Below are 25271 nucleotides of genomic sequence, written 5' to 3' on the forward strand. Positions count from 1 at the left end.
CAAAAGGCATTTGATAAAGTACCACATAATAGACTTGTAAGCAAAATTAAAGCCCATGGGATTAAAGGGACAGTGCAGCATGGATATAAAATTGGCTAAAGGACAGAATGCAAAGAGTAGTGGTGAACGGTTGTTTTTCAGACTGGAGGGAAGTATACAATGGTGTTCCCCAGTGATCAGTATTAGGCCCACTGCTCTTTTTGATAAATGTAAGGAGTCTTACAACACCAGGTTATAGTCCAACAGCTTTATTTGAAATCACAAGCTTTCGGAACTTTCCTCCTTCGTCAGGTGAGTGCAGGGTTCCATAAAGGCACCGCATATATAGTCACAGAACAATGCCTGAACACCAGGTATTGTTCTCTGACTATATATTTTTTTACGCAGCGAATAGTTATGATCTGGAATGCAATGGCTGAAAGGGTGGTGGAAGCAGATTCAATAGTAACTTTCAAAAGGGAATTGGATCAGTACTTGAAGGGAAAAAATTTACAGGGCTATGGGGAAAAGCAGGGAAATGGGATTAATTGAATAGCTGTTTCAAAGAGCCGGCAAAGGCACAATGGGCCAAATAGCCTCCTCCTGTGCCGTACCCACTATGATACCATGATATCTAGCGTGAAGTCAGCTGTCAAATTTACGTTTATCCAGTTATTAATTATCCTGATTGAATGAAACTGTGGGGATTGAATTCATCGTTTGTATGTATATAGGTTTTGTGTTAATCAAAATAAGGAGTAATGATTCATTTCTTTCACATCAACAAAAAATCCCTGGTAGACATCGCATTGATCAAGTGCTGTTAAGTAGGGGGGCTACCATGGGTTAAGCAACAAAATCCCATGGAAATGTTTTCCTTTCTTTGTAATATTTTGGGGAATCCTTGTGCTTATTTAAGTGAAGGATGTTAGCAGCAGTCATGGAATACTTTCCCACATTAGGCGCCCAGAGGCTAACGTTCCCAGCTTCTTTACTCCATCGCAACAATGCACCAAACCTCATCCCCGACTGCATCTGTGTGACATTTCCATTTCTCACATCAGCTATCCCTGTGGGCTTTCTGAGTGAGATGGCCATTTTAGTGCAAATTCATGCCAAGCAAATTTTGAGCTGTGGACCCACACTCACAAGTAACCGTATTAAGGCTGCCCTTAATTAATTTCTTGTAAAACCTTTGCAGCCAGCAGAAAAATGAGACTTTCGTTTCCTAAGCCCGCATTGTATTCAGACCCATATCCCAGTGTAACAACATTATGTTAACCCATTGTAGCCTTAGTCACTTTCAAATTATCCACATAATATGAGTCAAACAATTTGTAGAAACTAAATGCTAGTCTTTCATTGCCACTTATATTTTATTTTATGACCATTTCATTTATTCTGGAAGTTGATGAGCTCTTCTCTAGTTGAGATTGGCAAACGAGTCGCACCTATGGAATCTTGGGTAACGTGTCTGTCCAATTCACAAGGAGCAATAGAACTGATCTCAGTACAAAAGTATCATTTATTAACATTGTGTTCTAGATGTTTAATTACAAAAGTATTTACACATCCTCTGGGCTGCAGCTTCTCACAGGATCTGCTAAAATAGGAATTAGAGATTGGCTCTGGCATTGTGTAGAGCTGCCTACCGAGCAGTGGGATGTTTAGGTGTTGAGTCTGTCAGTCAGTCGGTGACACAGTACTTCCAGAAACAGGCTAAAGAAGAAAAAAGAGACACCACGGTCACCCATTGCTCACAGCAGTGACTTTGACTTAGAAACATAGGAACAGGAGGAGACCATTCAGCCCCTCGAGCCTGTTCTGCCTTGATTGCTTGAAGATGCACTTATTGTATAATGTTCATATGCAAATCTAGATGTTATCAAAACATTCTAAAACACAAATGTCCTATTTAAAGTCATTTTTCTTCTTTTTGTATCATATGGAGCCTATTCAACACCATACTTCATTTCTAAATAAAAATAATCCAGTTTGCAAACTCCAACTTCAATTTTAAAAACAGTTAAAACTTTTCATACTAAAAATGATTCTTTTCCTTTTCTTTTGGTGTTAGCGCAATTTGTGCAGTGCAGGTGTGTGTTTCATTCACTCCACAAAGCATTATTTTCCACTTTCGTCATGAAATTTGGTCAAATACAAACCAATATATCTTTGCCCACCTCTGCTTTTGAATGTTTTGTAGAGAGAATACCAGCAATATCACTCACCACAGCTAAAGATACATTTGACTCTGATTCTCAGCTTTTATTTAGCTTCGTTTGAAATGTAGTAATTGGGGTCTCCTACCTCTCTGTAGTCAGAAGTCCATTCTTCCAACTATTTTAAAGTGTTCACTAAATTGGAATAGGTTTGAGGAAAGTATGAGACCAACTTTTAAACTGCCATGAAATTGCTGGACTATAACTTGGTGTTGTAAAATTGTTTACAATGATTTTCAGTGCCAACTTGAGGACTGATTCATTGACAGTCACTAATGGCAAGAACATAAGAACATAAGAAATAGGAGCCTTATGGCCCCTTGTGCCTGCTTCGCCATTCAATAAGATCATGGCTGATCTTCGATCTTATCTCCACTTTATTGCCTGATCCCCATATCCCTTGATTCCCATAGAGTCCAAAAATCTACCTATCTCAGCAATGAATATACTGAACGACTCAACATCCACAGCCCTCTGGGGTAGAGAATTCCAAAGATTCACAACCCTCTGAGTGAAGAAATTCCTCCTCATCTCAGTCTTAAATGGCCGACCCCTTATCCTGTGACTATGCCCCCTAGTTCTAGACTCTCCAGCCAGGAGAAACAACCTCTCAGCATCTGTCAAGCCCCCTCAGAATCTTATATGTTTCAATGAGATCCCCTCTCATTTTTCTAAACTCCAGAGAGTATAGGCCCATTCTACTCAATCTCTCCTCATAGGACAATCCTCTCATCCCAAGAATTAATCTAGTGAACCTTCATTGCACCGCCTCTAAGGCAAGTATATCCTTCCTTAGATAAGGAATGCCGGGCCGCCCCGAGCCTGTCACTTCTATTTCCCTCTTTTTTCCATCTTTTTTTCTTTTTTTCTCTTTACCCCTCTCTCCTGCCCTCATGCCTCTTTTCATTTCTCCCCTCTCGGGTACTCTACCCCCTCAAATTCCTACCCCAACCCTTCAGCACTCCTCGACATTCCTACTCTTCTGCCACCGTCCTAGGCTTGATTCTCTCTTTGACAAGCCTACGGCTTCCCTCTGTGCCTCTCTTGGCATCCACCGAATGGCCCATCGAGGCACTCATCGCTGCCTCCTTACAAGCAGCAACCCCAAATGCCTCATCCTACTCTCTCGCCAACCTTCCCGCCCAGCACGCCCACTGGGGATTAATCTTGCCAATCTCCTTCCCATCCCAGTCACCCCTCCCAGCACTGACCCTGTGGACTCTGCCAGCGGATCAGCTATCACCGCATCTCCCTCCAGAATGTCTATTCACTTGTGAACAAGGCCCTTGCTATCTATGAGCTTATTGTGGATGATCGCATCGCTATCATAGCCTTGACGGAAACTTGGCTGACGGGTGATGACACCTTCCCCCTTAATGAAGCCTCCGTGCCTGGCTTTATCTTCCACCACTTGCCCCGTCCAGACCGCCATGGTGGCAGTGTGACCCACATCACTTAATCACACCTTGGTCTGCCCCTGCTCCTCTGGTACCTTTTCCTCCTTTGAGCATCTCATTTTATTCTACCCCTTTCGCCTCTCCTTTAAAATCCTTGCTCTCTACCGCCCACCCAAGTACCACGCCAAGTTTCTCACTGAGATATCTTCACTGCTTTCCACCCTCAGCCTCTGGACCGAGCGACTTCTCATCCTCAGTGATTTCAACCACCATCTCAACTCATCATTCCCTCTCTCCTCTGAGTTCACTGCGCTACTATTCTTCCTTAATCTCTCCCTTCATATAAACTCCCCGACCCATATTCATGGCCACTCCCTTGACCTTGTCATTTCACGTGGCCTTTCTACTCCTATCGTGTCAATCACAGATACGGCCATCACTGATCACTTCCTTGTATCCCTCTCCACCCATATCCCCCTTCCCCCAACCAATCCGACTTCCTTCTGTGTCCACCCCTGGAAAAAACTCTCTCCCATGTCATTTACAACGGCACTTTCAAATTCCCAGATGTCTAGCGTTTGGCCTTCCATTCACCACAACATTTCTGCAGCTATTGATCTGCTCAAGCACACCCTCACTTCCATCTTTGATGCCCTTGTCCCCATTAAAACTATTACTTTCTCTCACCCTGGTCGCTCCTCCTGGCACGGTCTTCATCTCCACTCTGTTAAGTCCAAGGGACACAGGCTTGAACGTTTATGGCGGACAGTTGGTTTAGCCATTCATCACCAGACCTGGCTGGACCACATGAAGCACTATTGGGTCCTGCTCTCCTCTACCAAAACTGCTCACTATTCCAGGATCATCCTGGAATGCAAATATAACCCCCGGCTTCTCTTCTCCACTACAAACTGTCTTCTTAAACCCCTCTCCTCTGCTTCCACCACTCTCACCTCCAACAACAAGTGCGAGGGGCTCATGGACTTCTTTGTCACTGAGATTGAGACCATCCGTTCAGCTGCCTCTGCCGCTTCTCTCTCTTCTCCTAGTCCACCAAACCAAATTTCCCCTCAGGATCCCCTCTGCCCTAGCCCAGAACTCGCATCTTTCTCTACCTATCTCCCCTCATGCCCTCTCCAAGCTTACCTTGTCCATGAGACCCACCTCTTGCTCCCTCGACCCTATTCCCACCAAACTGCTGACCACCCAACTACCCTTCCTGGCCCCCATGTTAACTGATGTTGTTAACACCTCCCCCTCCTCAGGTACTGTTCGCTCCCCTTCAAATTTGCCATCGCCATCCCTCTCCTCAAAAAGCACATCATTGAATCCTCTGTCCTTCCAAACTACCACCTCATCACCAACCTCCCTTTCCTCTCCAAAGTCCCTGAACGTGTTGTCGCCTCCCAAATCCGTGCCCATCTTTCCTGCAACTCCATGTTTGAATCCCTCCAATCAGGTTTCCGCCCCTACCACAGTGGTGAATCAGCCCTAATCAAAGTCACAAATGATATCCTATGTGATTGTGACCATGGTAAACTATCCCTCCTCATCCTTCTCAACCTGTCTGCATCCTTTGACACGGTTGACCACACCATCCTCCTCCAACACCTCTCCTCTGTCATCCAGCTGGGTGGGACTGCCCTCACCTGATTCCATTCCTATCTATCCAGTCGTAACCTGCAATGGTTTCTCATCCCACTCCCACACCGGTACCTCTGGAGGCCCCAAGGATTTATCCTTAGCCCCCTCTTATTTCTCATCTAAATGCTGCCCCTCAGCGACAACATCCCAAAGCACAACGTCAAGCTCCACATGTACGCTGACGACACCCAGCTCTACTTCACCACCACCTCTCTCGATCCCTCCACTGTCTCTCTGCTGCTTTGTCACGCTGCTAGTCCGATATCCATTACTGGATGAGCAGAAATTTCCTCCAACTAGATATTGGGAAGACCAAAGTCATTGTCACTGCCACAAACTCCATTCCCTAGCCACTGACTCCATTCCTCTTCCTGGCCACTGTCTGAGGCTGAACCAAACTGTTCGCAACCTTGGCATCCTGTTTGACCCTGAGATTAGCTTCCTACCCCATTTCCGCTCCATCACCAAGACCGCCTACTTCCATCTCTGTAACATCGCCCAGCTCTGCCCATGCCTTAGCCCATCTGCTGCTGAAACCCTCATCCATGCCTTTGTTACCTCTGGACTTGACTATTCCAATGCTCTCATGGCCGGCCTCCCATTTTCCACCCTGCATAAACTTAAGCTCATCCAAAACTCTGCTGCCCATATCCTAACTCGAACCAAGTCCTGTTCACCCATCACCTCTGTGCTCACTGACCTACTTTGGCTTCCGATCCAGCAAGGCCTCGATTTTAAAATTCTCATCCTTTTTTTCAAACCTCTCCATGGCCTCGCCCCTCCCTATCTCTGTGATCTCTCCAACTCAACAACCTTCTGTGATCTCTGCACTCCTCCAATTCTGGCCTCGTGCGCATCCCCGACTTTCATCGCTCCACCATTGGCGGCCGTGCCTTCAGCTGCCTAGGCCCTAAGCTCTGAATTCCCTCCCTAAATCTCTCCGCCTCTCTACCTCTCTCTGCTCCTTTAAGATGCTCTGTAAAACCTACCTCTTCGACCAAGCTTTTGATCACCTGTCCTAATATCTCCTTATGTGGCTCAGTGTCAAATTTTGTTTGATAGTGCTCCTGTGAAGCACCTTGGGACGTTTTACTACATTAAAGGTGCTATATAAAGTCAAATTGTTGTTGTTGTAATAATTTTGGTAATTTTTATTTATTTGTGCTGTGCAGAATTACTGATAAAGGCAAATGGATAAATCTAATTTGAGATTTTGTTCCCAACTAAATGTTTTAATTGTCAGTATACTAAATGTTACCACATTACCTATTTTAACTATGCACATTGGAAATCTAATCTCTCACATGTTAGAGTCATAGAGTTATACAGCACGGATAGAGGCCCTTCGGCCCATCGTGTCCGCGCCGGCCATCAAGCCCTGTCTACTCTAATCCCATATTCCAGCATTTGGTCCGATAGCATTTCGCAGATGATATTTTGTGCAGTAAATAGTTTTGAATTATCATCATTCAGAGTCAGCTACATGGAATGACATAGAAATTACAGCACAGAAACAGGCCATTCAGCCCAATTAATCTATGCCGGTATTTATGATCCACACGAGCCTCCCCCCACATTACTTCATCTTACCCGATCAACACATCCTTCTATTCCTTTCTCCCTCAGGTGTTTATCTAGCTTCCCTTTAAATGCATCTATGCTATTCACTTTAACTACTCCATGTGGTAGCAAGTTGTACATTCTAACCACTAAAGAAGTTTCTCCTGAATTCCCTATTGGATTTATTAATGACTATCTTATATTTATGGCCCCTGGTTTTGGACCTCCCCACAAGAGGAAACATTTCCTTTACATCTACCCTATCAAACCCTTTCATAATTTTAAGGACCTCTATCAGGTTACCCCTCAGCCTTCTCTTTCCTCGAGAAAAGAGCCCCGGCCTGTTCAGTCTTTCCTGATAGGTATAGCCTTTCAGTTCTGGTATCATCCTAATAAATCTTTTTTGCACCTTCTCCAGTGCCGCTATAGCTTTTTTGTAATATGTTGCAGAATGAATGATTAAAAGGGCGGTTCATACAGGATATATTTGAATGCAGTGGTCGTTAAAAATCCCTAGTCAAAGCTTAAATGTTTTAGCAAATAAATGAAAGCCTTTCTCATGGTTTCAGCTGTGAATTGTGAAGATTTTCTGGGGCAGGGAGCGGTATAAATGAGCAGCTGTTTCTGTTTGCACAGACTCTCACCTCTCTTACTGGACTTCTCAGCAGTCAGGTCGGAATTTGTGAACCTGCGGTGTTGAAGATGTTGAGCAGCAGTAAGTTTCCACAATAGCACCTTCATGTCATCAACCTGCATGTGAAATGTCCACCAGAAGCAACAAAAATAAAATTGTCATTGAGAAAAATAAATAAATTACAACTCTATGACAAGATTTATGGAGTGTTTGGGCATGGCTACCAAAGTGATGAAATGTTCCATTAAGACAATTGGCACGAGTCCCTCTCTAGGTTATTTTTATCTGTTGCTTGTAGAGTTCTAGATAATGCCATCAGGGTGTGTTAGCACTGATGAGTGACAATGCAGAGTTAAGAAAAAAGGAACTCGTATTTATATTTTGTCTTCTCACATCCTCAGGCTGTCCCATAGCATTTCTCATCTATTAAATTACTTTAGAAGTGTAGTCACTGTTGTAATGTAGGAAATGTGGCAGCCAATTTCCACACAGTAAGGTCCCACAAACAGCAATGAGATAATGATCAGATAATCTGTATACTGATGTTGGTTAAGGGATAAATGTTGGCGAGGCACCAAAGAGAACTCCCCTGCTCTTCTTTGAAAGAGTGCCATGGGATCTTTTGCGGCCACCTGAGGTGAGAGTGCTACCTCTGAGCCATGGCTGGTCACACACGTCTGTTATTGTGTTCAGTCACTCGGTCACATTTGTTAAATTGGATGGTGATCAGCTGTTAGGGGATTTTCCTACACAGATTCAACTCCTGATCTTTCTGGACATTTATACCAAGGCTTTCCCTAGACAGTAAATTACACATCTCATAGAATCATAGAACGGTTACTGCACGGAAGGAGTCCGTGCCAGCTCTGTGCAAAAGTAATCCAGCTAGTCCCACTCCCCCGCCCTACCCACATAGGCCAGCAAAATTTTTCCTTTCATGTACTTGTCCAGTTCCCTTTTGAAGGCCATGATTGAATCTGCCTCCGCCACTCCCTTGGGCGGTGCATTCCAGATCCTAACCACTCGCTGTGTAAAAAAGCTTTTCCTTTGGTTCTTTTGCCAATCACCTTACATCTATGTCCTCTGGTTCTTGACCCATCCGCCAATAGGAACAGTTTCTCTCTATCTACTCTGTCTAGACCCTTCATGATTTTGACTACCTCTATCAAATCTCCTCTCAACCATCTCTGATCCAAGGAGAACAACCCCAGCTTCTCCAGTTTATCCAGGTAACTAAAGTCCCTCATCCCCAGAATCATTCTAGTAAATCTCTTCCGCACCCTCTCTAAGGCCGTCACATCTTTCCTAAAGTGCGGTGCCCAAAACTGGACACAATACTCCAGTTGTGGCTGAACCAGTGTTTTATAAAGGTTCATCATGACTTCCTTACTTTTGCACTCTATGCCTCTATTTATAAAGCCCAGGATCCCATGTGGTTTTTTTAACCACTTTCTCAACCTGCCCTGCCACCTTCAACGATTTGTGCACATATACCCCCAGATCTCTCTGTTCCTGTACCCCTTTTAGAGTTGTGCCCTCTAGTTTATATTGCCTCTCCTCGTTCTTCCTACCGAAATGTAACACTTCCCATTTTTCTGAATTAAATTTCATCTGCCACGTATCTGCCCCTGCCACCAGCCTGACTATACCTTCTTGAAGTCTATCACTATCCTCCTCACTGTTTCCTACCCTTCCAAGTTTTGAGTCATCTGCAAATTTTGAAATTGTGTCCTGTACACCCAAGTCCAAGTCACTAATATATATCAAGAAAAGCAGTGGTTCTAGTACTGACCCCTGGGGAACACCACTGTACACCTCCCTCCAGTCCGAAAAATAACCGTTCACCACTACTCTCTGTTTCCTGTCGCTTAGCCAATTCTGTATCCATGTTGCTACTGCCCCTTTATTCCATGGGCCGCAAACTTGTTGCTAAGCCTACCATGTGGCACTTTATCAAACGCCTTTTGAAAGTCCATATACACATCAACTAAATTGCCCTCATCTACCCTCTCTGTTACCTCATCAAAAAACTCAATCAGGTTAGTTAAACACGATTTGCCTTTAACAAATCCGTGCTGGCTTTCCCTAATAAATCCACACACTCATCCAAGTGACTGTTAATTCTGTCCCAGATTATCGGTTCTAAAAGTTTCCCCACCACTGAGGTTAAACCGACTGGCCTATAGTTGCTGGGTTTATCCTTACACCCCTTTTTGAACAAGGGTGTAACATTTGCAATTCTCCAGTCCTCTGGCACCATCCCTGTATCTACGGATGTTTGGAAGATTATGGCCAATGCCTCCGTAATTTCCACCTTTACTTGTCCCAGCTGCGACATTAAGCACATCCCCAAGATACGGTTGTGTAAATTCAGAGTGAGGGAAGTTATGTCACAGCACCACCAACTGGCCATCCCAGAAGCAGCATTTGGGTATTTATGTCGGCAATCAACACTGGAGGATTTTGTAGCATTGGATACGTAACTGAAAGAGGAGATATCAAAAGAGATCATTTCAAACATCGTTTTTTTCAGTTGACGAAGCTGAAGTGAAGTGCTAGCCTATCTTTTCTTTTCAGATGTTGACTGACGTGCTTTCATCGTCAACATTTTCTCCTTTTAGTTCTGATTTCCAGCATTTATATATTTTCATCGAGTTACATCGAGTCTACAGCACAGAAACAGGCCAATCGGCCAAATTGGTCAAAGCCAGCGTTTGTGCTCCACAAGAACCTCCTCCCTCCCTACTTCATCATACCCTTCTATTCCTTTCTCACTCATGTGCTTATCTAGCTTCCCCTTAAATGCTCAACTAGAAACATAGAATCATAGAAATCATGGAATCATAGAAAGATTACAGTATAGAAGGAAGCCATTTGGCCCATCGAATCCGCATCGGCTCTATGCAAGAGCAATCCAGCTAGTCCCATTCCCCCGCTCTATCCCTGTAGCCCTGCAAATTTTTTCCTTTCAACTGCTTATCCAGTTCCCTTTTGAAAGCCATGATTGAACCTGCCTCCACCACCGCCTCGGACAGTACACTCTGCTTCCTGTTACTTAGCCCATTCTGTATCCATGCTGCTACTGCCCCCTTTATTCCATGGGCTGCAATCTTGATGACAAGCCTATTATGCGGCACTTTATCAAGCGCTTTTTGAAAGTCCATATGCACCATAACAACCGCATTGCCCTCATCTACCCTCTCTGTTACCTCATCAAAAAACTCTATCAAGTTAGTTAAACATGATTTGCCTTTAACAAATCTGTGCTGCTTTCCCTAATCAATCCACACTTGTCCAAGTGACTGTTAATTCTATCCCGGATTATCGTTTCTAAAAGTTTCCCCACCACCGAGATTAAACTGACAGGCCTGTAGTTGCTGGGTTTATCCTTACACCCTTTTTTGAACAAGGGTGTAACATTTGCAATTCTCCAGTCCTCTGGCACCACCCCATATCTAAGGATGTTTGGAAGATTATGGCCAGTACCTCCACAATTTCCACCCTTACTTCCCTCAGCAACCTAGAATGCATTCCATCCTGACCGGGTGATTTATCTACTTTAAGTACAGCCAGCCTTTCTACTATCTACTCTTTATCAATTTTTAGCCCATCCAGTATCTCAACTATATCTTCCTTTACTGAGACTCTGGCAGCATCTTCTTCCTTGGTAAAGACAGATGCAAAGTACTCATTTAGTACCTCAGCCATGCCCTCTGCCTCCATGAGTAGATCTCCTTTTTGGTCGCTGATTGGCCCCACCCCTCCTCTTACTACCTGGTTACTGTTTACATGCCCGTAGAAGATTTTTGGATTCCCTTTCATGTTTGCCGCCAGTCTATTCTCTTATTCTTTCTTTGCCCCTCTTATTTCCTTTCTCACTTCCCCTCTGAACTTTCTATATTCAGCCTGGTTCTCACTTGTGGTATCAACCTGACATCTGTCATATGCCCCTTTTTACTGCTTCATCTTACTCTCTATCTCTTTTGTCATCCAGGGAGCTCTGGCTTTAGTTGCCCTAACTTTCTCCCACGTGGAAATGCACCTATCCTGTACTTGAACCATCTCCTCCTTAAAGGTCGGCCACTGTTCAATTACAGTTTTGCCTGTCAATCTTTGATTCCAATTTTCCCGGACCAGATCTCTTCTGATCCCTCTGAAATTGGCCCTCCTCCAATTAAGTATTTTTACTTTAGAGTGGTCCATGCCCTTTCCAAAAGTTTTTCTAAACCTTATCATACTATGATTGCTGTTCCCTAAATGTTCCCCCACTTACACGCTCCACTTGGCCCAATTCATTCCACAGAACCAAGTCCAGCAATGCCTCCTTCCTCATTGAGCCGGAAACGTACTGGTCAAGAAAATTCTCCTGAACACACTTCAAAAATTCCTCCCCCTCTTTGCCCCTTATATTATTACTATCCCAGTCTATATTAAGGTAGTTGAAGTCCCCAGTTATCATTACTCTATAGCTTTTGCACCTCTCTAATTTCCCTGCAAATTGGTGGCCTATAGAATACACCCAGTAGTGTAATGGCACCTCTATTGTTCCTTAACACTAACCAAATAGATTCTGTTCTTGACCCCACTAGGACATCCTCTCTCTCCAGTACTGCAATATTCTCCTTAATCAATATTGCCACCCCCCCCCTCCTTTCTTTCATTCCCTATCTTTGCTGAACACCTTGTATCCGGGAATATTTAGTACGCAATCCTGCCCTTTTTTGAGCCAGGTCTCCGTTATTGCCAAACATCATATTCCCATGTGGCTATTTGCGCCTGCAGCTCACCAACCTTGTTTACCACACTTTGTGTGGTAACACACATGCACTGTAAACCTATCTTAGACTATCTTGTACTCTCTCTCAGTCTGATCCCACCTAATACCATGCTATTTCTTGCTCCAGTGCTATCTGTCTCCCCTGATCCTTTGTGCCCCTTGTTTCTCCTTTCTAATGCTACATCGTGATGCCTATCCCCCTGCCAAATTAGTTTAAACCCTCCCCCACAGCACTAGTGAACCTCCCTGCGAGGACATTGGTCCCAGCTCTGTTGAGGTGCAACCCGTCCGGCCTATACAGGTCCCACTTCCCCCAGAACTTGTCCCAGTGCCCCAGGAATCTAAAGCCCTCCCTCCTGCACCAATTCTCCAGCCACGCATTTATGTGCTGTATCCTCCTATTTCTATACTCACTAGCACGAGGCACCAGGAGTAATCCGGAGATTACTACCTTTGAGGTCATGCTTCTTAATCCCTTTCCTAACTCCTTAAAATCTGCCTGCAGGACTTCATTCCTCTTTCTACCTATGTCATTGGTACTGATATGGACCACGGCCTCTGGCTGTTAACTCCCCACCCTCCAGAATGTTCTGCAGCCGCTCAGTGACCCTGGCACCAGGGAGGCAACATACCATCCGGGAATCATGTCTGCAGCCACAGAAACCCCTGTCTGTTCCCCTAACTATAGAATCCCCTATCACTATCGCTCTCCTGACATTTCTCCTTCCGCCCTGTACAGCTGAGCCATCCATGGTGCTGTGGACTTGGTTCTGGCTGCACTCCCCAGAGGAACCCTCTCCCCCACCAGTATTCAGAACCGAACACTGGTTAGAGAGTGAGATGCCCTCAGGGGACTCCTGCACTACCTGCCTGGTCCTCTTTGTCTGGCGGTCACTCAGTCCCTCTCTGCCTGCACTCTCTTAAGCTGTGGGGTGACCCCCACCTCCTGAAACGTGCTATCCATGTAGCTCTCAGCCTCGCGGATGCACTGCATTGACTCCAGCTGCTGCTCAAGCTCCGAAACCCAGAGCTCGAGCTCCTCCAGCTGACGACACATCCTTCCTATTTATTAGATTATTAACTAAACTTAACAAAAATAAACTTAAAGACTGGAAAAAAACACTCATCAGAAAAAGAACACTCACCAGCTACTCACCAATTAGCTCCTTCCCTTGTGTTGACGTCACTTTAGGTGTTTCTTTCACCTCTCACCCTAACTTGGACTCTCCTCCCGCTCTCGGACTCTCCTCTTACACCGTGCTCACCTCTCGGACTCTCCTCCCGCCCTCGGACTCTCCTCTTACACTGCACTCACCTCTCGGACTCTCCTCCCGCCCTCGGACTCTCCTCCCGCCCTCGGACTCTCCTCTTACACTGCACTCACCTCTCGGACTCTCCTCCCGCCCTCGGACTCTCCTCTTACACTGCGCTCACCTCTCGGACTCTCCTCCCGCCCTCGGACTCTCCTCTTACACTGCACTCACCTCTCGGACTCTCCTCCCGCCCTCGGACTCTCCTCCCGCCCTCGGACTCTCCTCTTACACTGCACTCACCTCTCGGACTCTCCTCCCGCTCTCGGACTCTCCTCTTACACCGTGCTCACCTCTCGGACTCTCCTCTTACACTGCGCTCAACTCTCGGACTCTCCTCCCGCCCTCGGACTCTCCTCCCGCCCTCAGATGCTCCTTTTACACTGCGCTCACCTCTCGGACTTTTCTTTTACACTGTGCTCACCTCTCGGACTCTCCTTTTACACTGCGCTCACCTCTCGGACTCTCCTTTTACACTGCGCTCACCTCTCGGACTCTCCTTTTACACTGCGCTCACCTCTTGGACTCTCCTTTTACACTGCGCTCACCTCTCGGACTCTCCTTTTACACTGCGCTCACCTCTCGGACCCTCCTTTTACACTGCGCTCACCTCTCGGACTCTCCTTTTACACTGCGCTCACCTCTCGGACTCTCCTTTTACACTGCGCTCACCTCTCGGACTCTCCTTTTACACTGCGCTCACCTCTCGGACTCTCCTTTTACACTGCGCTCACCTCTCGGACTCTCCTTTTACACTGCGCTCACCTCTCGGACTTTTCTTTTACACTGCGCTCACCTCTCGGACTTTTCTTTTACACTGCGCTCACCTCTCGGACTCTCCTTTTACACTGCGCTCACCTCTCGGACTCTCCTTTTACTCTGCGCTCACCTCTCGGACTCTCCTTTTACACTGCGCTCACCTCTCGGACTTTTCTTTTACACTGCGCTCACCTCTCGGACTTTTCTTTTACACTGCGCTCACCTCTCGGACTCTCCTTTTACACTGCGCTCACCTCTCGGACTCTCCTTTTACACTGCGCTCACCTCTCGGACTCTCCTTTTACACTGCGCTCACCTCTCGGACTCTCCTTTTACACTGCGCTCACCTCTCGGACTCTCCTTTTACACCGTGCTCACCTCTTGGACTCTCCTTTTACACTGCGCTCACCTCTTGGACTCTCCTTTTACACTGCGCTCACCTCTCGGACTCTCCTTTTACACTGCGCTCACCTCTTGGACTCTCCTTTTACACTGCGCTCACCTCTCGGACTCTCCTCCCACTCTCGGACTCTCCTTTTCACTGTGCTCACCTCTCGGACTCTCCTTTTACACTGCGCTCACCTCTTGGACTCTCCTTTTACACTGCGCTCACCTCTCGGACTCTCCTTTTACACTGCGCTCACCTCTCGGACTCTCCTCCCACTCTCGGACTCTCCTTTTACACTGTGCTCACCTCTCGGACTCTCCTCCCGCTCTCGGACTCTCCTTTTACACTGCGCTCACCTCTCGGACTCTCCTTTTACACTGCGCTCACCTCTCGGACTCTCCTCCCACTCTCGGACTCTCCTTTTACACTGTGCTCACCTCTCGGACTCTCCTCCCGCTCTCGGACTCTCCTTTTACACTGCGCTCACCTCTCGGACTCTCCTCCTGCTCCCGGACTCTCCTTTTATACTGTGCTCACCTCTCGGACTCTCCTTTTACACTGCGCTCACCTCTCGGACTTTTCTTTTACACTGCGCTCACCTCTCGGACTTTTCTTTTACACTGCGCTCACCTCTCGGACTCTCCTTTTACACTGCGCTCACCTCTCGGACTCTCCTTTTACACTGCGCTCACCTCTCGGACTCTCCTTTTACACTGCGCTCACCTCTCGGACTCTCCTTTTACACTGCGCTCACCTCTCGGACTCTCCTTTTACACTGCGCTCACCTCTCGGACTCTCCTTTTACACTGCGCTCACCTCTCGGACTCTCCTTTTACACTGCGCTCACCTCTCGGACTCTCCTTTTACACTGCGCTCACCTCTCGGACTCTCCTTTTACACTGCGCTCACCTCTCGGACTCTCCTTTTACACTGCGCTCACCTCTCGGACTCTCCTTTTACACTGCGCTCACCTCTCGGACTCTCCTTTTACACTGCGCTCACCTCTCGGACTTTTCTTTTACACTGCGCTCACCTCTCGGACTTTTCTTTTACACTGCGCTCACCTCTCGGACTTTTCTTTTACACTGCGCTCACCTCTCGGACTCTCCTTTTACACTACGCTCACCTCTCGGACTTTTCTTTTACACTGCGCTCACCTCTCGGACTCTCCTTTTACACTGCGCTCACCTCTCGGACTCTCCTTTTACACTGCGCTCACCTCTCGGACTTTTCTTTTACACTGCGCTCACCTCTCGGACTTTTCTTTTACACTGCGCTCACCTCTCGGACTCTCCTTTTACACTACGCTCACCTCTCGGACTTTTCTTTTACACTGCGCTCACCTCTCGGACTCTCCTTTTACACTGCGCTCACCTCTCGGACTCTCCTTTTACACTACGCTCACCTCTCGGACTTTTCTTTTACACTGCGCTCACCTCTCGGACTCTCCTTTCACACTGCGCTCACCTCTTGGACTCTCCTTTTACACTGCGCTCACCTCTTGGACTCTCCTTTTACACTGCGCTCACCTCTCGGACTCTCCTTTTACACTGCGCTCACCTCTTGGACTCTCCTTTTACACTGCGCTCACCTCTCGGACTCTCCTTTTACACTGCGCTCACCTCTTGGACTTTTCTTTTACACTGCGCTCACCTCTTGGACTCTCCTTTTACACTGCGCTCACCTCTCGGACTCTCCTTTTACACTGCGCTCACCTCTCGGACTCTCCTTTTACACTGTGCTCACCTCTCGGACTCTCCTCCCGCTCTCGGACTCTCCTTTTACACTGCGCTCACCTCTTGGACTCTCCTCTCACTCTCGGACTCTCCTTTTACACTGTGCTCACCTCTCGGACTCTCCTCCCGCTCTCGGTCTCTCCTTTTACACTGCGCTCACCTCTCGGACTCTCCTCCTGCTCCCGGACTCTCCTTTTATACTGTGCTCACCTCTCGGACTCTCCTTTTACACTGCGCTCACCTCTCGGACTCTCCTCCCGCTCTCGGACTCTCCTTTTACACTGCGCTCACCTCTCGGACTCTCCTCCCGCTCTCGGACTCTCCTTTTACACTGCTCACCTCTCGGACTCTCCTCCCGCTCTCGGACTCTCCTTTTACACTGCGCTCACCTCTCGGACTCTCCTTTTACACTGCGCTCACCTCTCGGACTCTCCTTTTACACTGCGCTCACCTCTCGGACTCTCCTTTTACACTGCGCTCACCTCTCGGACTCTCCTCCCGCTCTCGGACTCTCCTCCCGCTCTCGGACTCTCCTCCCGCTCTCGGACTCTCCTTTTACACCGTGCTCACCTCTCGGACTCTCCTCCCACTCTCGGACTCTCCTTTTACACCGTGCTCACCTCTCGGACTCTCCTCCCGCTCTCGGACTCTCCTCCCGCTCTCGGACTCTCCTCCCGCTCTCGGACTCTCCTCCCGCTCTCGGACTCTCCTCCCGCTCTCGGACTCTCCTCCCGCTCTCGGACTCTCCTCCCGCTCTCGGACTCTCCTCCCGCTCTCGGACTCTCCTCCTGCTCTCGGACTCTCCTCCCGCTCTCGGACTATACTTTTACACTGCGCTCACCTCTCGGACTTGGAATCATAGAATCATAGAATCATAGAATCATAGAAGTTACAACATGGAAACAGGCCCTTCGGCCCAACATGTCCATGTCGCCCAGTTTATACCACTAAGCTAGTCCCAATTGCCTGCACTTGGCCCATATCCCTCGATACCCATCTTACCCATGTAACTGTCCAAATGCTTTTTAAAAGACAAAATTGTACCCGCCTCTACTACTGCCTCTGGCAGCTCGTTCCAGACACTCACCACCCTTTGAGTGAAAAAATTGCCCCTCTGGACCCTTTTGTATCTCTCCCCTCTCACCTTAAATCTGTGCCCCCTCGTTATAGACTCCCCTACCTTTGGGAAAAGATTTTGACGCGTTACAGCACAGAAAGAGACCTTTCGGCCCATCGAGCCTGTACTGGCTCTTTGTAAGAGCAATCCAGCAATCCTGTTAGTCCCATTCCCCCACAATTTCCCATAGCCCTGCAAATTTTTTCCCTTCAAATATTTATCCAATTCCTTTTTGAAAGTTACGATTGAATCTGCTTCCACCACTCTTTCAGTCAATAGACTCCAGATGAAAACTACCAGCTCTGTAAAAATGTTTTTCCTCATGTTGCCTTCGGATCTTTTGCCAAACACCTTAAATCTGTGTCCTCTGGCTCTTGACCATTCTGCCAATGGGAACATTTTCTCTTTATTCATTTTGTCTAAACCATGAGGCAAGAAAGTAGGGCAACTAAAGCCAGAGCTCCCTGGATGACAAAAGAGATAGAGAGTAAGATGAAATGGAAAAAAAGGGGTGTATGACAGATGTCAGGTTGATAACACAAATGAGAACCATGCAGAACATAGAAAGTTCAGAGGGGAAGTGCAAAAGGAAATAAGAGGGGCAAAGAGAGAGTATGAGAATAGACTGGTGGCCAACATAAAATGGAATCCATAAGTCTTCTACAGGCATTTAAACAGTAAACGGGTAGTAAGAGGAGGTGTGGGGCCAATTAGGGATCATAAAGGAGATCTACTCATGAAGGCAGAGGGGATGGCTGAGGTACTAAATGAGTACTTTGCATCTGTCTTTACCAAGGAAGAAGATGCTGCCAGAGTCTCAGTAAAGGAAGATATAGTTGAGATAATGGATGGGCTAAAAATTGATAAAGAAGATGTACGAGAAAGGCTGGCTGTACTTAAAGTAGATAAGTCACCCAGTCTGGATGGGATGCATCCTAGGTTGCTGAGGGAAGTAAGGGTGGGAATTGCGGAGATACTGGCCATAATCTTCCAAACATCCGTAGATACGGGGGTGGTGCCAGAGGACTGGAGAATTGCAAATGTTACACCCTTGTTCAAAAAAGATGTAAGGATAAACCCAGCAACTACAGGTCAGTCAGTTTAACCTCGGTGGTGGGGAATCTTTTATAAACAATAATCCGGGACAGAATTAACAGTCACTTGGATGAGAGTGGATTGATTAGGGAAAGCCAGCACGGATTTGTTAAAGGCAAATCATGTTTAACTAACTTGATAGAGTTTTTTGATGAGGTAACAGAGAGGGTAGACGAGGGCAATGCAATTGATGTGGTGTATATGGACTTTCAAAAGGCGTTTGACAAAGTGCCGCATTGTAGGCTTATCATCAAGATTAGGGCCCATGGAATAAAGGGGGCAGTAGCAACATGGATGCAGAATTGGCTACGGGACAGGAAACAAAGAGTAGTGGTGAACGGTTGTTTTTCGGACTGGAGGGAGGTATTCAGTGGTGTTCCCCAGGGGTCAGTGCTGGGACCGCTGCTTTTCTTGATATATATTAGTGACTTGGACTTGGGTGTACATGGCCCAATTTCAAGTAAACAGTGAGGAGGATAGTGATAGACTTTAAGAGGATACACTCAGGCTGGTGGCAGGGGCGGATACCTGGCAGATGAAATTTAACTCAGAAAAATGGGAAGTGATACATTTCGGTAGGAAGAACGAGGAGAGGCAATATAAACTAGAGGGCACAACTCTAAAAGGGGTACAGGAACAGAGAGATCTGGAGGTATATGTGCACAAATTGTTGAAGGGTGGCAGGGCAGGTTGAGAAAGCGGTTCAAAAACCATATGGGATCCTGGGCTTTATAAATAGAGGCATAGAGTACAAAAGTACTTTACTCTCCTAGTTCTTTTATTTTCAGACTTATGCTATTTCCATCAGATCCCTCCCCCGTCTTACTAGTTTAAAGTCCTATCCACAGCCCTATTTATCATTTTCGCTCGGACACTGATCCCATTCAGGTGAAGCCCGTCCCAGTGGTACAACTCATTCCTGTCCCAGTACTGGTGCCAGTGTCCCATGAAATGGAATCACCCCTTCCCACACCACTTTCTCAGCCACGTATTCACATTCCTGATCTGCCTATCCCTGTGCCAATTGGCATGTGGCTTGGGTAGCGATCCCAAAATTACCATCTGTGAGGTCCTGTTTTTTTAAATTTAGTTCCTAACTTCTTATATTCCCTTACCAGGACCTCCTCCCTTTTCTTCCCTATGTCATTGGTCCCAACATAGACCACGACAACTGGATCTTTCCCTTCCCTTCCCAAGTTCCTCACCAGTTGCTCCAAGATATATTTTACCTTTGCACCAGGTAGGCAACACACCCTCCTGGATTCTCAGTCGCAACTGCAGAGTATGCTATCTATCCCCCTAATTATCAAATCCCCTATGACTATAACCTTTCTATTCTGGTCTTTCCCCCCTACCCCCCTGCCTTGGACTGCCTCCTGCTCCATGATGTCACGGTTAGCATTCTAGCTGTCCATCCCGCAACCTACATCCTTATCCTCACAGGTAGCAAGTACATTGTAGCTGTTGGATAGGACCAATGCCTGTGGGACCTCCTCCTCTATCTCCCCTCGGTTCCCCTTACCCTGCTGACTAACAGTTACACCCTCCTTTTCCTGTTCTTGTGCTTTCCTCTGATGTGTGACTGTATCCTCGGCAAAACTATCCAGAAATTCCTTCCCCTCCCTTATGTGTTGGAGTGTCTAATTCACACTCCAGCTCAAGGACACTGAGCTAGAGAGTCTCAAGGCAGAGACGTTTCCTGCAGATGTGAAAATCCGGGACAGTCTCACTGTCCACAAATTCCCACATATCACAATCCCGAAACGTAGCCTGCTCTGCCGTTTCTAGTTTTTTAAAATGTATTTATTTGTTAGTGTTAATTTAGTTCTAGATATAATATTTGAGATCTGGATTATGTTTAGTAGACGGGTTTAGCTGGATTTCAGATTATTATGCAGCTAATTAGCCTTGTTTTTGTTTATTAGCTTCTTTATTTTATTATTCCCTTAACTCCTATTTATTATTTATATATACCAGATTTTAATTTGATGAAATTCGGATCCCTTTAATGTTAGTATCCTCTGCTGAGTTTATTTTAATTTTATCCTCTTCGATCTGATTAATTAATTAAACACTTAGCTTCATTATATAATAAATTAAACACTTAGCTCAATTATATAGTAAATTAAACATTTAACTCAATTATATAATAAATTAAACACTTAGTTGTAATTCCTTGGGCTCCACTGCTCCTCCCCCTGCTCTGACATCACTTCCTCAGATTCAGAAATGTTTTTCAGATTTTTCCTTGCTTTTTGTTTTACAGCCACTTCTCTCTCGTGCTTTAAGTGCTCCTCTCAGCCGTTTCTCCCGCGCTTTAATGCTCCTCTCAGCCGCTTCTCTCTCGCGCTTTAATGCTCCTCTCAGCCACTTCTCTCTCGCGCTTTAATGCTCCTCTCAGCCACTTCTCTCTCGCGCTTTAATGCTCCTCTCAGCCACTTCTCTCGTGCTTTAATGCTCCTCTCAGCCACTTCTCTCGCGCTTTAATGCTCCTCTCAGCCACTTCTCTTGCGCTTTAATGCTCCGCTCAGCCACTTCTCTGTCGCGCTTTAATGCTCCGCTTAGCCGCTTCTCTCCCGCGCTTTAATGCTCCGCTCAGCCGTTTCTCCCGCGCTTTAATGCTCCTCTCAGCCACTTCTCCTGCGCTTTAATGCTCCGCTCAGCCGCTTCTCTCTCGCGCTTTAATGCTCCGCTCAGCCACTTCTCTCTCGCGCTTTAATGCTCCGCTCAGCCGTTTCTCCCGCGCTTTAATGCTCCGCTCAGCCGCTTCTCTCTCGCGCTTTAATGCTCCGCTCAGCCGCTTCTCTCTCGTGCTTTAAGTGCTCCTCTCAGCCACTTCTCCTGCGCTTTAATGCTCCGCTCAGCCACTTCTCCTGCGCTTTAATGCTCCGCTCAGCCACTTCTCCTGCGCTTTAATGCTCCGCTCAGCCACTTCTCCTGCGCTTTAATGCTCCGCTCAGCCGTTTCTCCCGCGCTTTAATGCTCCGCTCAGCCGCTTCTCTCCCGCGCTTTAAGTGCTCCGCTCAGCCACTTCTCTCTCGTGCTTCAAGTGCTCCTCTCAGTCGCTTCTCCCGCGCTTTAATGCTCCGCTCAGCCGCTTCTCTCGTGCTTTAACTGCTCCGCTCAGCTGCTTACCTTTTAGAGTATTGCGCTGTTAGTACAGCTGTTGGTGATTCGGTCCTCCGTGGGCCACAGCAGTATTTTGACATCATTAGCATATCCTAATCTGAGTTGAACTATCCTGAAACCCACAACTGAGGACATTGAATCTTGCAGCCAATCATCTATTAGTATCCCAATATTGAATTCATGCCCCAGAATTCTCTCCAACTGCAGACACCCACCCCCCAGTTTTCCCAGACCATCGAGTGCTGCCAAACAGACAATCTCTCCAAATGGTCCCAGATCCTAGCTTGTCTTCCCCTTCCCAAGTTCTCCTGAATCTCAGGGCCCCACCATTGCTTCCAGACCTCTCTTTCCCTGCACAGTACCAATGGACACCTAGCTAGCCACCTCCACCCCCACACCTGGACCCCACTGAGTGCTCCCAAGTTCCAACTTTCCCATCTTCCTCCCACACCCCCACTACAGACCCCCACATTCTCCTCGTCAGCTTGTGTTCCACCACCTGCCACATATCTTTTCCATTCCTAATCTGTGTACACACATCAATATTTTTATTGTACTCAGGATACGTTTCAATAGTACAGCTCCAATGATGGTGAAAGTAAGTTACAGGCAGAATTTATTGCCAGTACTAATAAATAATTTCGGGCACTTGGCAAGAAATAGTGTAGAAACTTGGAAGTGTAGTGAACCATAAGGAGGATAGTGATAGTCATCAAGAGGATATAGACAGGCTGGTGAAATGGGCGGACACGTGGCAGATGAAATTTAATTGCAGAAAAATGGGAAGTGATACATTTCGGTAGGAAGAACGAGGAGAGGCAATATAAACTAGAGGGCACAATTCTAAAAGGGGTACAGGAACAGAGAGATCTGGGGGTATATGGGCACAAATTGTTGAAAGTGGCAGGGCAAGTTGAGAAAGTGGTTAACAAAACATTAGGGATCCTGGGCTTTATAAATAGAGGCATAGAGTACAAAAGCAAGGAAGTCATGATGAGCCTTTATAAAACACTGGTTCAGCCACAACTGGAGCATTGTGTCCAGTTCTGAGTACCGCACTTTAGGAAAGATGTGAAGGCCTTAGAGAGGGTGCAGAAAATATTTACTAGAATGATTCTAGGGATGAAGGACTTTGGTTATGTGGATAGACTGGAGAAGTTGGGGTTGTTCTCCTTGGAACAGATACGGTTACAAGGAGATTTGATAGAGGTATTCAAAATCATGAAGGGTCAGACAGAGTAGATAGAGAGAAACTGTTCCCATTGGCTGAAGGGTCAAGAACCAGAGGACATAGATTTAAGGTGATTGGCAAAAGAACCAAAGGTGACACGAGGAAAAACGTTTTTACACAGTGAGTGGTTAGGATCTGGAATGCACTGCCCAAGGGGATATTGGAGGCAGATTGAATCATGGCCTTCAAAAGGGAACTGGATAAGAACTTGAAAGGAAAAAAATTGCAGGGCTACGGGGATAGGATGGGGGAGTGGGACTAGCTGGATTGCTCTTACATAGAGCTGGCTGGACTTGATGGGCCGAATGGCCTCCTCCCGTGTTGTAATCTTTCTATGATTCTGTGTAACTGAATTATCCCGCAGTTATTTAATCTTAGATCCGAGTTAAAGCATCTGAGATCGTAGCATTTTACAGCACAAAAAGAGGTTATTCAGATCACTGCACCTGCACCTGATGTCAAAAAAGTTATCCATTTGGTCCCATTCCTTTACCCCTTCTCGCTCCTTTCAAATATTATCCACTTCCCTTTTCAAAGGTATTATGGATTTTGCTTCCACCACCGTTTCTCATAGTACATTCCATGTCCTAACAACCGTCTACATAAAAAAGATCTTTTCCTAACCCCTGTCCGTTTGGTGATGATCTTAAAATGTTGCCCCCGTGATGGTAGGTGAAACTTAGTCCAGGATCCAGAAGGGAAACATTTATTTCCAAAAGGATAGCCCCTCATTAAAATCAACCGCTCTGGGGCTGATTTGGATGCTCGAGCTGTTTAAATGCTCGACTCCCAAGCAACATGTTGCAAGTTCAACATTCAGGAGCGCCTGTCATTGACACTTGGAATTTGCTTGAGGGGATCAAACAACTTCAATATTTCTCAGCTGGGTTGCTAGCTGGAGCACCTCACAAAAAAGGAGGCATTTTATTCCCGGATGTCATCCACCTCACTTCATTGGATTGCACCCGTTGCTATCCAGTCCCGCAGTGACTATGACAGAAATCTATGGCCCCAATGTTCTTATTCTTCCACAAGAGGCACATGATGGCAGGTGACTCAACGGGGAAAATAACAGAGAACAAGAAGAAATACAATCTACAAAAGTTAGTGAACTCATCCTGTCACTTACCAGGTTGGCATTATCTCCAAGTTGCTGTATGGTATCTGTAAATGATTAAAGCAATATATTAGTATTGGGTTCTTAAGGAAGGATTATTGCCAGCAATCCTGAAACCAAGGCAACTGAATATGGCACAACTCAATGCCAAAAACAGTACAGGAGGGAATTTAATTGTGGATGAGATGGTGTTCAGAAATGTGTTGTATTGGCCAAAGTAAAGTGTAACTTCGTCAAAAACATGCAGAAGAGCATTAAATATTTACAAACTCATGATGGTTCGAGTTGGGCCTAATTCAGGTATTCACAAGTAAATCAAATGTGAGCTGCACTCGATTTTCCTTGCAGCTTTCCATCCATTGTCGTACACCAAGAGCAGTTTGCAAAGGTAAAAAAAAGGAGAAAGATTCTAGAAAAGAGAAAGGAAATGGGTCAATCACACAATGAAGAGTTGTTAGGAAGGCATTACATGCATTACCTTCCTTCAGACCAGCTCGTCCCATATCTATCACCGTCTCCTCTCGCTTTGGAAGCACAGAATAGAAATCAGCCATCCTCCTAGCTCCAACAGAGGAAATGTCATTCGACAGGAACCCAACTGCATCCTCAGCCATGCTGGGGTCGAATTCTATCAAACGTTAATGCACAATGATACTAACAGTTAGGCAAAAGCATTAGCTGCATTATCTTTGCATATTTTCACATTTTTCCAGAGCTATTAGCAATTCTATTTTCTACAAGTCAACTGTCAGTGTTTCATGCTGACAGTTGACTTTCGATCCACATGTCAGCCTGTTGATTTTTGGAAAGGAAAAATCAGCTTGTTTTCACCAGGATTGGAGGTTGTCAGTATCAACCAATCAGAATGATTGGAGAGCAGAGCAGCGGGCTGCTAGTGTCAATCAAATCATTTTGCGATTGAAGGCTGTTAGGACCAATTAGATCAGTTGGAGGGTGGGGCTGAAGGCTGGTTGAACCAATCAGATCAGTTGGAGGGTGGGATTGAAGGCTGGTTGAACCAATCAGATCAGTTGGAGGGTGGGACTGAAGGCTGGTTGAACCAATCAGATCAGTTGGAGGGTGGGATTGAAGACTGGTTGAACCAATCAGATCAGTTGGAGGGTGAGACTGAAGGCTGTTAGAACCAATCAGATGTTTCTTCTACCATTGTTGGTA

General features: G+C 46.3%; 1 protein-coding gene across 1 annotated transcript; it reads right to left on the reverse strand.

The window, feature by feature from the left end:
* Positions 1 to 1484: 1484 nt before the first annotated feature.
* Positions 1485 to 24888, reverse strand: urp1 (urotensin-related peptide 1). The gene is made up of 4 exons (XM_067996866.1): positions 24574 to 24888; positions 24108 to 24142; positions 7447 to 7552; positions 1485 to 1698 (listed from the first exon to the last, which is right to left on the reverse strand). Exons 1-4 carry the CDS (start codon positions 24707 to 24709, stop codon positions 1667 to 1669), a joined length of 309 nt encoding a protein of 102 aa, XP_067852967.1. The 5' UTR covers positions 24710 to 24888; the 3' UTR covers positions 1485 to 1666.
* Between the last annotated feature and the right edge of the window lie 383 nt (positions 24889 to 25271).

Source organism: Heptranchias perlo, chromosome 15 (assembly GCF_035084215.1).
Source record: "Heptranchias perlo isolate sHepPer1 chromosome 15, sHepPer1.hap1, whole genome shotgun sequence".
Classification (NCBI taxonomy): Eukaryota; Metazoa; Chordata; class Chondrichthyes; order Hexanchiformes; family Hexanchidae; genus Heptranchias; species Heptranchias perlo.

Bases quoted from the DNA above. Each gene is read 5' to 3' on its own strand.
- urp1 (XM_067996866.1), bottom strand. From the start codon at position 24,709: ATGGCTGAGGATGCAGTTGGGTTCCTGTCGAATGACATTTCCTCTGTT. The intron at 24,143-24,573 runs GTAATGCATGTA...AATCATTTACAG, and splicing joins ACGAGCTGGTCTGAAGGAAG to ATACCATACAGCAACTTGGA. The intron at 1,699-7,446 runs GTGAGAGTCTGT...TTTCTTCTTTAG, and splicing joins TGAGAAGTCCAGTAAGAGAG to CCTGTTTCTGGAAGTACTGT.